This window comes from Pseudorca crassidens, chromosome 4 (genome assembly GCF_039906515.1).
Source record: "Pseudorca crassidens isolate mPseCra1 chromosome 4, mPseCra1.hap1, whole genome shotgun sequence".
In the NCBI taxonomy this organism is placed as follows: Eukaryota; Metazoa; Chordata; class Mammalia; order Artiodactyla; family Delphinidae; genus Pseudorca; species Pseudorca crassidens.
The window spans coordinates 70,331,522-70,346,582 of NC_090299.1; the positions used below are offsets into that span (position 1 = coordinate 70,331,522).

Sequence of the window (15,061 nt, forward strand, 5' to 3'; positions counted from 1 at the left end):
AAGAGTCCTCTATATAGTCCACACATTCCATCCTTTTTCCATTGTAAAAAAAAATAATTTTAGTTCTATCAAAATTGATGTCATATGGAAGCAACCTAAGTGTCCATCAGCAGATGAATGGATAAAGAAGATGTGGTGTATATATATATATGACGGAATACTACTCAGCCATAAAAAAGAATGAGATGTTGTCACTTGCAGCCACATGGATGGACTTGGAGGATATTATGCTAAGTGAAATAAGTCAGACAGAGAAAGACAGATACTATATGATATCATTTATGTGTGGAATATAAAAAATAAACTAGTGAATATAACAGAAAAGAAACAGGCTCACAGATACAGAAAACAAACTAGTGGTTACCAGAGGGGAGAGGGAAGGGGGGAAGGGGCAAGATAGGAGGGGGGTTAAGAGACACAAACTGTATAAAATAAATAAGCTACAAGGATATATATATATATATATATATATATCTCCCCGTACAACACAGGGATACAGTCAATTTTTGTATTGAAGTATAGTTGATTTACAATGATTCAGGTGTACAGCAAAGTGATTCATATATATATTATATATATATTCTTTTTCATATTTCTTTTCCATTATAGGTTATTATAAGATAGTGAATATAATACCCTGTACTATACAGTAGGTTCTTGTTGTATAGTCAATATTTTATAATAACTATAAATGGAGTATAACCTTTAAAAATTGTGAATCACTATGTTGTACACTTGAAACTTATGTAATATTGTACATCAAATATACCTCAATAAAAAAATTGATGTCACTATTTGAAAAAATATATATATATATAACATCTATATATAGAGAAATATATCTATATAGAAATATATAGATATAGATACAGATATAGATATAGAACTGGGGACTTCAATAATAATCAAGAAAGACATGATCCCTGCTTGTACAAACTTTAGAATTGAGTGAAGATGGACACTTAAACAAACATAATAAAATTCAGGAAGTGCTGTCTCATGAACATTACAGGATAAGGTTACAGAAGACTATTTTTCATTAAATAAAGCCATCACTCAAAGAACATGCCTTTCTTTCTCTTTCTTCCTTCCTTTCTTTCTGTCTTTCTTCCCTCCCTTCCTTCTTTCCCTCCCTCCCTTTCTTCCCCTCCCTCCCTTCCTCCCTTTTTTCCTTCCCTCCCTCCCTTCCTTCCTCCCTTCCTTCCTCCCTTCCTCGCTTCCTCCCTTCCTTCCTTCCTCCCTCCCTTCCTTCTTTCCCTCCCTCCCTTTCTTCCCCTCCCTCCCTTCCTCCCTTTTTTCCTTCCTTCCCTCCCTTCCTTCCTCCCTTCCTTCCTCCCTTCCTCGCTTCCTCCCTTCCTTCCTTCCTCCCTCCCTCCCTTCTTTCCCTCCATCCTTTCCTCCCTCCCTTCCTTCCTTCCTTCCTTCTTTCCCTCCCTCCTTCCCTCTCCCTGTTCCATTTTTCAGTCTAGAGGAGTAAGTGCATAACCATCTGAGAAATTCAATACTCACTTGAGATTCTATTGTTTAAGATATTTGAAATCAAACAATTATTGATTTCAAATGTGTCTACCTATTTAATAGCTTCTTGCCTCCAATCAGAGCTACTAAATTTTGGTTTCAAAAAAAATACTCATCTATCTGCTTAAATCACAAGCAGTATGACAAACAGTATGCAGTTGAACACTGCAAATTATTGGTAACAAAATGAAATAGTGTAAACTTTTCGGACTTAATTACTATACTGGGGTTAATCTAATTCTAACAGTAAAACATAAGTATCAATAAAACTGCTAAATGTTATTAACTTGTATTCAGTAGCCTGTTGTGACACAAGCTACTGTCCTTAAGGCATTAATATCCACCAAAAGCAAAAAAAAAATATACAGGAAATTCACATACTTTTTTATATTCAGTAAGGAAACTGTTTGTTCTATTTTCTTTTTTGTTAAGAGTATAAGGGGGAAAATAAAGTCTCATTAAATGTTTTTTCCCAAGTCTGGAAAAAAACAGGAAAAACAATAACCTGTTGTTCAAAAGGGGTACATGAAGTGAGGGAGATATGTATAAATGGTATATTGGTATATTAAGCATGTTCTAGAAAGAATAAGTCACTCCCATCTGGGTGGAAGCAAAAAGAGGAAAGAAGACTTAGGGCTACATGAAGGCCACATGAATCTAGTTTCAGTAAAAAGTACCCAGTAGAGGAACACATAGGAACAAGCTATGTTCATGTGTCCATTTTAGTGAAGAGTAAATTGGACTACAAAGATAAAAAGCCATGTATAGCTGCTGAAAATCTTCAGCATCAAGGGGATTTTTTTCTCAGTGCTGTCAGACTTCAAAGCAACAGCAAGGAGGACTGGTGCATCCTTAAAGAAGATTGTGCCAAGATCCTCAGGCTCTGAGAGTGAGGAAGCAGGCAAGGTGAAGCCAGCTGAAAATCCACCAGTAACAATAAAAGTGGCTGAGGAAGATGTTAAGAGACCTTTTTCTCCTTTCATTCTTGCTCTACATAGTATTTCATTACCAGAAATTCTTATTTAATTTGCTTCATGTTTATGCTCCAGTTTTAATGATGAATATACATTATAGATAATGTTGAGATGATATGATTTCAACTTCTAATTCTTCAATTATCACTCTAGAGAGAAAACACAGCTACTTATACACCTCAGATGCATTATGACATCCAGGGAAGTTTATACAGAATTGAAGGCACAATGTCTCTGGACACAATAACCAGTTTCAGTTTGTAATTTGCCACACTCAGCTCTAGTTTAGACATAAATTTGCCACATTTTTACTTAATTCAGCTGGTCAGGTTTAGAGATTTTCTTCTATCTTTATCTTTTCTTAAGAGCACAAAAATTTCCCTTTTTTCACCCTTTCTGATTTTACTTCGAATAACTTATATTTACTATTGATCTTTTTTACAGAAAATAAAATTAATATTTATAATTAACCCCTGTGATAGAAATCACTATTTTATAAGACTTACTCCAGAAACGGCACAGCCATGTGGTGACTTGGAAGTAATTTGAAATTTACCATATTTGCACTAAGTAAAGAAATATCACACAAAAGCATCATTTCTGTTCTACAAATCTTAGGAACCTCTTACTTTTAATATTGCATCTGCCCTTGGTATGTTTAAAGAATTCTCTCTAATACATTCAGTAACTAGATTCTAGAATGGGATGACCACAACATAAATGCATAAAGGGGCCGAGTATAAGTCAGTAAGTAGTGGGTGTCAGACCAAAAGACTTGCCCATCTCGAGGGCCATCTGCCTCTCAGCTCCTGCTGATGGCTGTCGTATTGGAATATCCAGTGTGAACTGACCTTCTGATTGTTTCAGGGAAGCCAAAATTCTGGATTTTATGTAAAGTATACACAGTTTGAACTGCTGGCTAAAGTTTTAAAATGTATCTAACAAGCAAAAGAGATCAGAGCTGGATTCTTCTTTTAGTATAAAATCTCTATAGTTTCCAAGTATTTCTACATATCAATTCAATCATCTTCTCACCAATTATGAGGTATAAATAGGAATGCTTATTCCATTTTAGAGAAGAGAAAGCAGTGACTCAGAGCAGATGAGTGACTCGTCTAAAATCACAGAGATACTAAGTGATGGTAGCAGGCCAGAAAGCTAGTCCTTTATACCCCTACACCACAATCTTTATACTAAACTTCTCTGAAACAAAGAGAAGGGTCCACAGGTATCAACACAAGAATCAGGTACTGGCCACAGAGGGCAAAGCATGCAGGACGAATGGAGACTGATTGGTGAGTGATAGGATGGCAGACAGAAGGAAGATACCTTCTCTTTCCTGAATGTATCCCCCAGATATGATAGGGAACTAGCCGCCAGTAATGAAATTACAGAAAGTGAGCAATTCCATTATCCCAGGGTCCAAAAAAGCTACAGAACGGATAGTCAGATACACATCCTAGAGCTTAGAGAATCAGATTTAAGAATGTTTTGGAAAAAAGATAGGACAATGTGTCCAGAAACTCTTAAAACAAGTACGGCTAAACAGAGATGGGAGAGTTTGAGTTCCAAATTCTGATTTACCATCACAAATGACTGCAGTAAGAAAATGAAGAATCATCCAAAAAGTAAATGTTACAACATAAGAATCTCAGAGCTTTCAAACTGTAAAGTTTATCACAGAATAGTGGCAAGAAACTGTAGCAATTGTCAAAAAGTCTTAGTCATAGAACCCTCCTACACTGTTGGTGGGAATGTAAATTGGTACAGCCACTACAGAGAGCAATATGGAGGTTCCTTAAGAAACTAAAAATAGAGCTACCATATGATCCTGTAGTCTCACTCCTGGACATATATCCAGAGAAAACCATAATTTGAAAAGATACATGCACCCCAATGTTCATTGCAGCACTATTTACAATAGCCAACACATGGAAGCAACCTAAATGTCCATTGACAGATGAATGGATAAAGAAGATGTGGTGTGTGTGTGTGTGTGTGTATATACACACACACACACACACACACACACACACACACACAATGGAATATTACTCAGCCATAAAAAAGAATGAAATAATGCCACTTGCAGCAACATGGATGGACCAAGAGATTATCATACTAAGTAAAGTCAGACAGAGAAAGACAAATATATGATATCACTTATATACGGAATCTTAAAAAAATGATACAAATGAACTTATATACAAAACAGAAATAGACTCACAGACATAGAAAACAAACTTATGGTTACAAAAGGGGAAAGGGGGGAAGGAATAAATTAGGAGTTTGGGATTAACATATACACACTACTATATATAAAAAGATAACCAACAAGGACCTACTGTATAGCACAGGGAACTAAGCTCATTACTTTGTAATAACCTATAATGGAAAAGAATCTGAAAATCTATATCTATATATATAACCAAATCATTTTGCTGTATACCTGAAACTAACACAACCCTGTCAATCAACTGTACTTCAATAAATTTTTTTTTTTGTGGCCATGCTGTGTGGCTTGCAGGATCTTAGTTCCCTGACCAGGGATCGAACCCGGACCCCCAGTAACAACTGAACCACCAGGGAAATCCCTATACTTCAATCAATCAATCAGTCAATAGAAAAAAAGCAGGAAAAATAAAAATGGCTTCTCAGCAAAATTATGTGTGGGAAGAACAAGAAGAGGATTTCTATCTGGGGCAAATAATTTAATATAGTAGTCAACTAAGACAAAGCTGAACTATTTGAACTTTCCTTTACTTCTAATATCTCCATTCAAGGAGAATGGTCTCCAGGCAACATCCAAAAGACTCATCTTCCATGTGATAAAACTTGTAAGTGCTTAATACATTGAAATGTTGAGTTGATGTCTGGTCTAAGATATGGGAGGGGTCAGTAAAAGATCACTGACCTTCTGCAGAGGAGTTAACATTTCTAGTTCCAGAGAAATGATAGTTCTAACTACTAAAAGAACTACAGATGTCATCACTAACACCGAGAAGGGGCTGGTTAGTCAGTTAACAAATATTTGATTGGTTGCTATATTCCTTGCTGAAAGAATTGAAAATACAGAGGCGAGGAAAACAGACAGGGTTCATGCCCTCATAGAGCTTTCATCCTACTGGGCTAGCCAAATATATTGGCTATATATATATAAGATTATCTCTGGTAATTAGGAGGGGAAAAAAATAGGATAATGTGATAGGGAAATGACTAATGGGGGGGTCATTTTAGCTAGGATGGTTAGGGCAGGCCTTTGACAAAGTGACACTTAAATTGAGACTTGAATGAGGGGAAGGAGGCAATTTTGTGACTCCACAGGAGGGTTCCAAACTGCAGAAGCAGCAAGTAGAAAGGTCCTAAGGCAGGAATGAGATTGGGGGATTTCAGGGACAGAAAGGCTACATGTTGGGAGCCCAATGAGTGATGAGAGAATAGGGGGAGATGCAAAGAGGTAGGACTAGATATTTAAAGGCTATGATGAGAAATCTTATTCTTGTTACAATGAGAAGCTGTTGTACAGTTTTAAAACAGGTGGTGACATGGTATGATTTACATTTTAGAAAGATCACTGTCTCACTGTGTGTAGAATAGACAATTAGTGAACAAGAGAGTAGTAAAAAAAAAAAAACAGATAGGAAACTGTTTTAAAAGTTGTTATGGATTGATTGTGTCCCCCTGTAAAATTCATATATTGAAATCCTAATCCCCAATATATCAGAACAAGATCTTATTTGGAGATAAGGTCTTTACAGAGGTAATCAACTTAAACTGAGGCCAGTATGGTGAGCCCTAATCCAATATGACTGGGTATCCTCATGAAAAGGGGAAACTTGGAGACAGCCATGCACACAAAGGGTGAAGATGAAGACAAAGATCAGAATTAGGCTTCTATAGGCCAAGAATGCCCAAGATTGCCAGCAAAACACCAGAATCCAAGCGAGAGGCATTCTCTCTCACAGCCGTCACAAGGAACCAACCATCCCAATACCTTGACCTTAGACTTCTAGCCTCCAGAACTGTAAGACAATAAACTTCTTGGCTTGTTGAAGCCACCCAATTTGTGGTACCTTGTTATGGCTGCCCTAGGAAGCTAACAGAATAATCCAGAACTGATATGATGGTGGTCTGGATTAGGATTATAGCATAAAGATGATGACAGGCAGTTGGGGTCAAGCTATATATATATATTTTTTTTTTTTTTTTTTTTCTGTACGCAGGCCTCTCACTGTTGTGGCCTCTCCCGTTGCGGGGCACAGGCTCCGGACGCGCAGGCTCAGCGGCCCAGCCACTCTGTGGCATGTGGGATCTTCCTGGACCGGGGCACGAACCCGTGTCCCCTGCATCGGCAGGCGGACTCTCAACCACTGCGCCACCAGGGAAGCCCCAAGCTATATTTTGAAAGAAGACCCTACAGAACTTACTGCTAGAGTAAAAGTGGGAGGAATTAAGGATGACTCCCAGGTTTGCATTAGCAAACCAATGGATAAGGATGCCTCTTACTGAGATGGGGAAAGTTTGTGAAGCACACAATTATTTGCTCAGTGGGAGAGAAGAGGAATCAAGTTTTGTTCTGGCCATGTAAAGTAGAATGTTTATTACACATTCAAATGGACACTTCCTCTAAGCATTTAAATATGTTTGAGGTTGGTGGGTTGGGAGAAAATCTGGGCTGTGCTAGAGATATAAATTTGGAAGTTATGAATAAATATTTGATATTCATATCAATATTTGATATTCATATTTGTTCAAATATAGACAAGCATTTGAAACCATGTGATTAGATGATTGTAGACAGATAAGAAAGCCAAGAATTAGGTCCTTATCTGATCATGGGCTGCTATAACAAACTATCATAGACTGAGTGGCTTAAACAACAGTTATTTCTCATAGTTGTTGAGGCTCAAAATCAAAGATTAGGGCACGAGCATGGTCAGGGTCTGGTGAAGATCCCCTTCCTCGTTTACAGATGGTGGTCTTATTGTTGTATTGTTACATGGCAGAGGGAGAGAGGGTAAGCATTCTTTCTCTTCTTATACGGACACTCATCCCAACATGGGTTTCACCCTCATGACCTCTCAAGGGCCCCACCTCCTAATAGCACCTTATTAGGGGTTAGATTTTCAACATGTGGAAATTAGGGGGACACAACTGTGCAGTCCACAACACACCTGGAGAACTAAAACATTTAGTGGCCTAAAAGAGGAGAAGCTGCAAAAAAAAGAAAGAGAAGGGTAGGTCAGTGACGTAAGAATTTTTTTGTTATTTTAAAAGAAAAGTGAAGGAAGTATTTTAAGAAGGATGTAGTAATCAGATACTAGGGAGGGTTCCAGTGAGTTAGAAACTGAAAATCCACCATTGGATTTGGCAAGATGGAAGTCACTAAAGACTTTGGTAAGTGTCATTTCTGTAGTGGCCTTGATGACAACCCAACTGGAGTGACCTGAGGGGAATACAGGAAGTGTAAAAGTGGAGACAGTGACTGTAGGAAACTCTTTTAGGAATTTTACTGTGAGTACTAGCCAAAATAGGCCAAGAATTGAAGAGGGATGTGAAGTCAAGAGAAGGGGGTTTAAGTTGGTGACACTAAGGCATGTTTGCTGAAGGGAATGATCCAGCAAAAAGAGAGAAATTGATGAAAAATAGAAATGATGATTTTAAAATAAAGTCTTTGACGGAATAAAGACACAGACCTACTAGAGAATGGACTTGAAGATATGGGGAGGGAGAAGGGTAAGCTGTGACAAAGTGAGAGAGTGGCATGGACATATATACACTACCAAACGTAAAATAGATAGCTAGTGGGAAGCAGCCGCATAGCACAGGGAGATCAGCTCGGTGCTCTGTGACCACCTAGAGGGGTGGGATAGGGAGGGTGGGAGGGAGGGAGATGCAAGAGGGAAGAGATATGGGAACATATGTATATGTATAACTGATTCACTTTGTTATAAAGCAGAAACTAACACACTATTGTAAAGCAATTATACTCCAATAAAGATGTTAAAAAAATAAATGCATCTAAAATAAAGTCTTTGAAAGATGAATGGACATGTGATTGTCCTTAAAAAGGAGCAAGGACACATCCTCCACCATAACTCAAGGGAAAGGAGGGAACGTGGCCACAGATACAGGTAATTTGTTGGAATTAGGGGTGAGACAAGGTAAAACATATAATGATGTCTATTTTCTTCATAAAGAATGAGGTGAGACCAGAGAAGGGTGAAGGAGATTTGGGGAGACAGGAGAAGATGTCAAATAGTTGAGGAGGGAAAAGTGGCTTTGCTGTGAACATATACTGGATGGGTGCCATATTGTTAGATGCTCATTTGAGATTCATGATCATACATTTGACATGAGCTCAGTTAGCAGTCTGGGGTGTAATATTCGCCAGCGATGACCAGCCGTTCAGGCGTAGGTGCAGAGTACGTGGATAGTTGCAGGACAAGAAGAAACAAGTAAGTAACTACACAGATTAGAAGGGGAAGAACTCCCAGTTTCTGTGAGCCCCCAAAACTATGGGAATTGGTCTAACGTTTAGGCCAACTGCTGGCTACATCCTAGACCCAGACATTTTTCCACTGGAGCAGTGAGGATGCAGAGAATGCCTCCTTAGGGGGCAGGGCAGTGGGGAGCATGGAGTCAGGTCAGGGTCACCACAATTGCTCACTCACCGGTGATGCTGGAAAAAAGCACCCCAGGGGAGGTATGGATTCAAAATGGAGAATTCCTATTTTAGTGGACATTAGTACTTGATGGGAATGGATCAAATCTCTCAAGTCGACAGAACGGAAAGAAAACATTGCAAATGAATGGCATGGTTTATACGCACCTAGAAGATAAAGAAGTAACCATGAGAACACGACATGGGCTCAGTAATAAAACGTCAGACCAAACCTCTCACTTCTTTTCCTGACTGTATTAAAAGACTGTTAGATCAGTACAGGTGGGTAAGTCAATGGTTTTTTCCCGTGGAGAATGAGAAAGGGAGCTGTCCAGAAATAGGTGAAAAAGTTATTGAGTAATATTAAGGGTCCAATGGATGCTGAAAGTCAGGCATGACACTAATCTGCATCCTTGGGTGATGTTCTCCTCAGTTCGGAAGAGCATGAAAATAGGATAGAAAACGTGCTCTTCATATTGACTCTTAGTTGGAGGTCTGTGTGGTGTGTATGGCAGAAAGATCTAGGGGCGAAGAAGTTGAACGTCCTGGTGAGAGGACTGAAGTGATCATCCCAGTGCACTAGGTTACCTGGGGAAAGAAACCAGATGAGGAGGAGACAGATGGGCTGAGACAATAGGAGGAGATGCGCAGACAAGCAAACACAAGTCTTGTTGGAGTGAAGAGCTGGTGTGGGAGAAATCAAGACATGGGTGAGCTGGCAGGGTTAAGGGTTGTGATCATATAGTAAAAGGATAGTTTTTCATGCAAATTTCCTGGAGAGGAATCAGACACTTCTTATAATCACTAGTTGTGTGCCAACCTAGGAAGTTCATCCTTAAGTCTCTTGGAGGTGAAAGAAGGCAGGGAAATTGCTTGTTAAATTACCCCTGAAACTCAAGGTCTTTCTTCCTAAGAGCTGTGGAAGTTGAATTGTTACCATGGCATCTGGGACTTCATCTGATCAACTTAGTACCTCATGTCTTTAATTTTCCTTTGGGATTCTTAAATACCTCTCCATGAAGGAGCAAGACATGTCCTTTTTTCCCACGAATATAATTAAAAGAGACAGGCTTGAAAAGAACTACAGATGGGTCACACTGGCCCTTGCCAAAGTATGGAATCAGGATATGAAGTAAATCCCATTAATTGCAGCAATTGATGGATCCTACAGAGAGTAAGGCTTACGATTAGAGGTTCTCAATAGTTTTCAGGGCCACTGGAAAGATTGTAAAATAGAACCAAAGTTATTAGCACATATTCAAGCAAAGACTTGTTTGAAGTTGGGCAATTTTTAACTTCTTATGGATAGGCCAGGCCCCACTTGACAGTTCTGTGAAGTCTAATGTTCCATGAAATTTTACCAGGGCCTTTGATAGAATATCCATTTCCTTAATTATAAACACATTTCTTCTCTATTGCAAGGTTTCTCCTTAACTTCACAGATCTGTCAGTGAAAGACAAAACTTGGATACCACATATGGAAATGACAAAAGTGGTGCATGAACTGGATGAATTAGCATATAAAGGGTGTTATTCCCTTAAAGAGCTGTTGGATTCATTTAGGTAATCGTCTTTTGATAAATGTACTCTTGCTAGTACAGTCTTCTGCTTATCATGGAGTTATAAATCAGAACTGGAAAAGACATCTGGAAACATCTGGCCCCTTCCAAAGCAATAACATTGCAATGTATTTCCTGACATACTACACAGACTCTTCCAATCATTTGGGGTCATTCTTACACATTAAAAGTTCTCAAGAGGAGGTTCTGGTTTGATTTTTTACATTATATTTCCCCCAAAAGAGCAATCATATAGCTAGATATACAGATTTCCATTTTATAATCACTTCTCTTATTCTAATTACTTGTTTAAATGTCTGTCTCCTCACTAGGTTAGCATTCCAAGAAAGTAAACATATATTCATTTCTTTAACTCCCATATGGAGATGAATATACGTTCTGGGACTCTATTCTGTAGAAACAAGAGTACCAATAGGTGAATAGCTTTGCATAAGAAGATGTATTGCAGTGTTGTTAAAGTGATAGCAAACTGGAACTAACGTGAATGTCCATCAACTGGGGAATAATAAAGTATGGTGAATCTCTATGATGGAATATCATTTAGCTTTGAAAAAGAATGAGCTAGAGCTACATCAATTGACTTGGAGGGGATGTCCATTATATACTGCTACATGAGAAAAGCAACTTACAAACAAAAGTATAGCGTGTGATTTCAAATTGTAAAAATAAATGACACCCTGTGAAAAATATGTGTTTATAGCTGTGGAGGAACAATCACTAGGGGTGACCTTGAGGATGATGAGAAAGTAAAGGAGAGAGAGTATGGAAGGAGATAAAAATTGAGCTAGCAAAATGAAAAAATATTCATGCCATAATGCTAAGGGAAAAGTCAGAATGCATGTTTTTTTTGTTGTTGTTCTTTTATTTATTTTTGGCTGCGTTGGGCCTTCATTGCTGTGCGCAGGCTTTCTCTAGTTGCAGTGAGTGGGGGCTACTCTCCATTGTAGTGAGTGGGCTTCTCACTGCGGTGGCTTCTCTTGTTGTAGAGCGTGGGCTCTAGGCACACGGGCTTCAGTAGCTGTGGCTCGCGGGCTCTAGAGCACAGGCTCAGTAGTGGCGCATGGACTTAGTTGCTCCGCTGCATGTGGGATCTTCCCGGACCAGGGCTCGAACCCGTGTCCCCTGCATTGGCAGGCGGATTCTTAACCACTGTGCCTCCAGGGAAGTCCCTGAATGCATGTTTTTAGTAATGATATTTTAAAAAGAAAAATTTACCTTTATTGATGTCTTACTGATTGGTATCAGGCATGGTTCTTAAGGTTTTACATAGGCTATCTCACTTGATGCCTGCACCAACCCTGTGAGGTAGGGACTGTTATTTCCCTCATTTCATATATGAGGAAACTTGGCCCAGAGAAGTTCATAAATTGACACAGTAAGTGGCAAAGCTGAGAGAAAATAATAATAGACAAAGAGGCAAAAAAATGAAATTGCATTTTTTTCTACAAATTAACCTGGTAAAATGAAAATAATCAATTTAATGAGGTGATAGAACTGTGAGTTATTTGTGTTAAATTTTTGCTATTATTTATTATTACTTTAAAATAAAGTAAAATTATTAAAAATAAAAAGAAGAAAATGGGAAGTATGGTGGTTTTTCAAACATGTCCTCAAATACTTTGCCATTCCTCTCGCCGAGAGAAGAGTTCTATGTTTCTTCCCTTTGAATCTGGGTGGGGCTGTGACAGCTCTGACCAACTCCATAGTGTAAGTAATGTTGTGCGTCTCTGGAGGCTGGATCCAAAAAGGCTTCCTCCTGGCTCCCTTTTTGGGACTCTCACTTTGGGGGATGCTAGCTACCAAGCTGTGAGTCTCACTTGGAGAGAAACAAATGCCCCTGCCAACAGGCAGCATTCACTGCCAGCCTTCAGGTAGTGCCAGCCCCTAGAACCTTAGTACCTTCCAGCAGAGTCCCCAGACGTTGCTGAGCAGAGACAAACCACAAGCTATTTCCTGTCTAGATGTCTAATCTCCAGAATCTTCCATGGGCATGAAAAATGGTTGTTGTTTGTTGTTGTTATTTTGTTATTGTTTGGTTAGGAGTCTTTTTTTTTTTTTTTGCTCCTAAATTATACAACAACAGTCGAAATAGATGAGGACCTTCTGCAGTGATGTTTGTCAACTTGGGGTAGGTTTCCCCTTGGCCTTATTTTTCTGCTCCCTTTAGGTATTTTGCGATGATTAATTTTATGTGCCAAGTGGCTGGACCATGGTGCCCCAATATTTGGCCAAACATTTTTCTGGATGTTTCTGTGAAGGTGTTTTTTGGGAAGAGATTAGCATTCAAAATGGTAGACTATTAGTAAAGCAGGTTACCCTCCATAATGTGGGTGGGCCTTACCCAATCAGTTGTAGACTTTCATAGAGCAAAGACTGATCTCCCCAGAGCAAGAAGGAGTTCTGCCAGCATGCTGCCTTTGGACTTGAACTGCAGCTCTTCCCTGAGTCTCCAGCCTGCCTGCCACCCCATCAGACTTTAGACTCACCAAGCCTCCAGGAACGTTTGCCAATTCCTGGAAAACTCTTTCTCTCTCTCTCATTGGTCTGTTTCTCTGGACAGCCCTGACTAACACACATATTATACTTTTCACTCTACTTCCCAAACTCCTCACCAATTCCTCCAGCATCCTAACCTCACTGTAGTATCTATGTAACTCAGCTCTGTTTAACTTCATATGCATTTGATGTATTTAAGAGGGCTAGAAAAGAGACTAAAGCTGGCTAGAGAGTCAATCTTCTAAACTTCTTCCTCTTCCTCCCTCCTTAGGACATAAATCATAAGCAATATACATCTGTTGCCAATAAATGAGCAGCACCTATATAGGATGATAACACCAAGGGTAGAAAAATCTAAGCAGGTAAGGACCTGGGAAGGAGATCAACTGTGGATTTTGCACTGAGTTACAGAATGGCATATGGGCACATACGCTGAGAAAACCATAATTCCAAAAGAGTCATGTACCACAATGTTCATTGCAGCTCTATTTACAATAGCCCGGAGATGGAAGCAACCTAGTGTCTATCGACAGATGAATGGATAAAGAAGATGTGGCACATATATACAATGGAATATTACTCAGCCATAAAAAGAAACGAAATTGAGCTATTTGTAGTGAGGTGGATGGACCTAGAGTCTGTCATACAGAGTGAAGTAAGTCAGAAAGAGAAAAACAAATACCGTATGCCAACACATATATATGGAAACTAAGGAAAAAAAAAAAGTTCATGAAGAACCTAGGGACAAGTCAGGAATAAAGACACAGACCTACTAGAGAATGGACCTGAGGATACGGGGAGGGCAAAGGGTAAGTTGTGACAAAGTGAGAGAGAGGCATGGACATATATACACTACCAAACGTAAGGTAGATAGCTAGTGGGAAGCAGCCGCATAGCACAGGGAGATCAGCTAGTTGGTTTGTGACCACCTAGAGGGGTGGGATAGGGAGGGTGGGAGGGAGGGAGACGCAAGAGGGAAGAGATATGGGAACATATGTATATGTATAACTGATTCACTTTGTTATAAAGCAGAAACTAACACACCATTGTAGAGCAATTATACTCCAATAAAGAGGTTAAAAAAAAAATACCCAAGTGACAAAATGATCAGGCAAAGTAAAAGAAAAGGTGCAGCTTACCCCTCGAAGCAGTGGGCGACTGTCAGAACCCACTTCTTGGCAATGAGGACACAGCCACAAATGTGACCACTGGGTTCACTCTGCAGGGAACACTGCCAGGGCCACCTTCCTGGGCGACTCGTCCGACCCCCAAGGATCCTCTTGTTCATTCGGGCAGCAGGGCGGCGCCCACAGTCTACCAAGGAGCAGGAAACAGTATGTGACTCACTACCAAAACCAGCTAGATGCTTGCATCTTTGCTGTCACGTACAAGTGATCATTTTTTCCCTTGAGCCAATCCAGTTAAATTAAGTTCATATCCCATTGTTACACCGCTAATTCGCTCACCTTGTTTAGTACATAGAAGAGAAATCTTACTTCTGCTGTGACAGGACTGCCTAGATTTGGAAACATAAAATGGCATAATATTCAGTTACATATTTATCGTTCACTTCAAACACTTTACCAGTGAAAGGCAAGAAATAGCTTATACTTAAGTCAGGAATTCTCAAGGCAGGGCTGTGGTCAGATATCACCTTAGAGGTGGAGGTATATGAAGGATGTACTTTTTTTAAGTGTATTTAATATCATCATTATACACTTTCACATTTGTGGGAAGAGAAACTATTGTTAGCAAAGGTTCCCACATCATCTTGGCTGGTGGCACCACCCATAATACTGACTCAATGATTTTCAAAGGAGGGAGAGGAA

The 15,061-nt window shown here is 39.4% G+C and overlaps 1 protein-coding gene across 2 annotated transcripts in view; it reads right to left on the reverse strand.

Annotated features, from left to right (window-relative positions):
- CORIN (corin, serine peptidase) overlaps positions 1–15,061 on the reverse strand; it is a 251,717-nt gene that overhangs the window by 23,357 nt on the left and 213,299 nt on the right. For both annotated transcript variants that reach the window (XM_067735885.1, XM_067735884.1), the window contains 2 exons: positions 14,699–14,748; positions 14,372–14,546 (listed from right to left, as the gene is read on the reverse strand). In XM_067735885.1, coding sequence (XP_067591986.1) covers positions 14,372–14,546; positions 14,699–14,748 — 225 coding nt within the window. The remainder of the gene's footprint in view (positions 1–14,371; positions 14,547–14,698; positions 14,749–15,061) is intronic.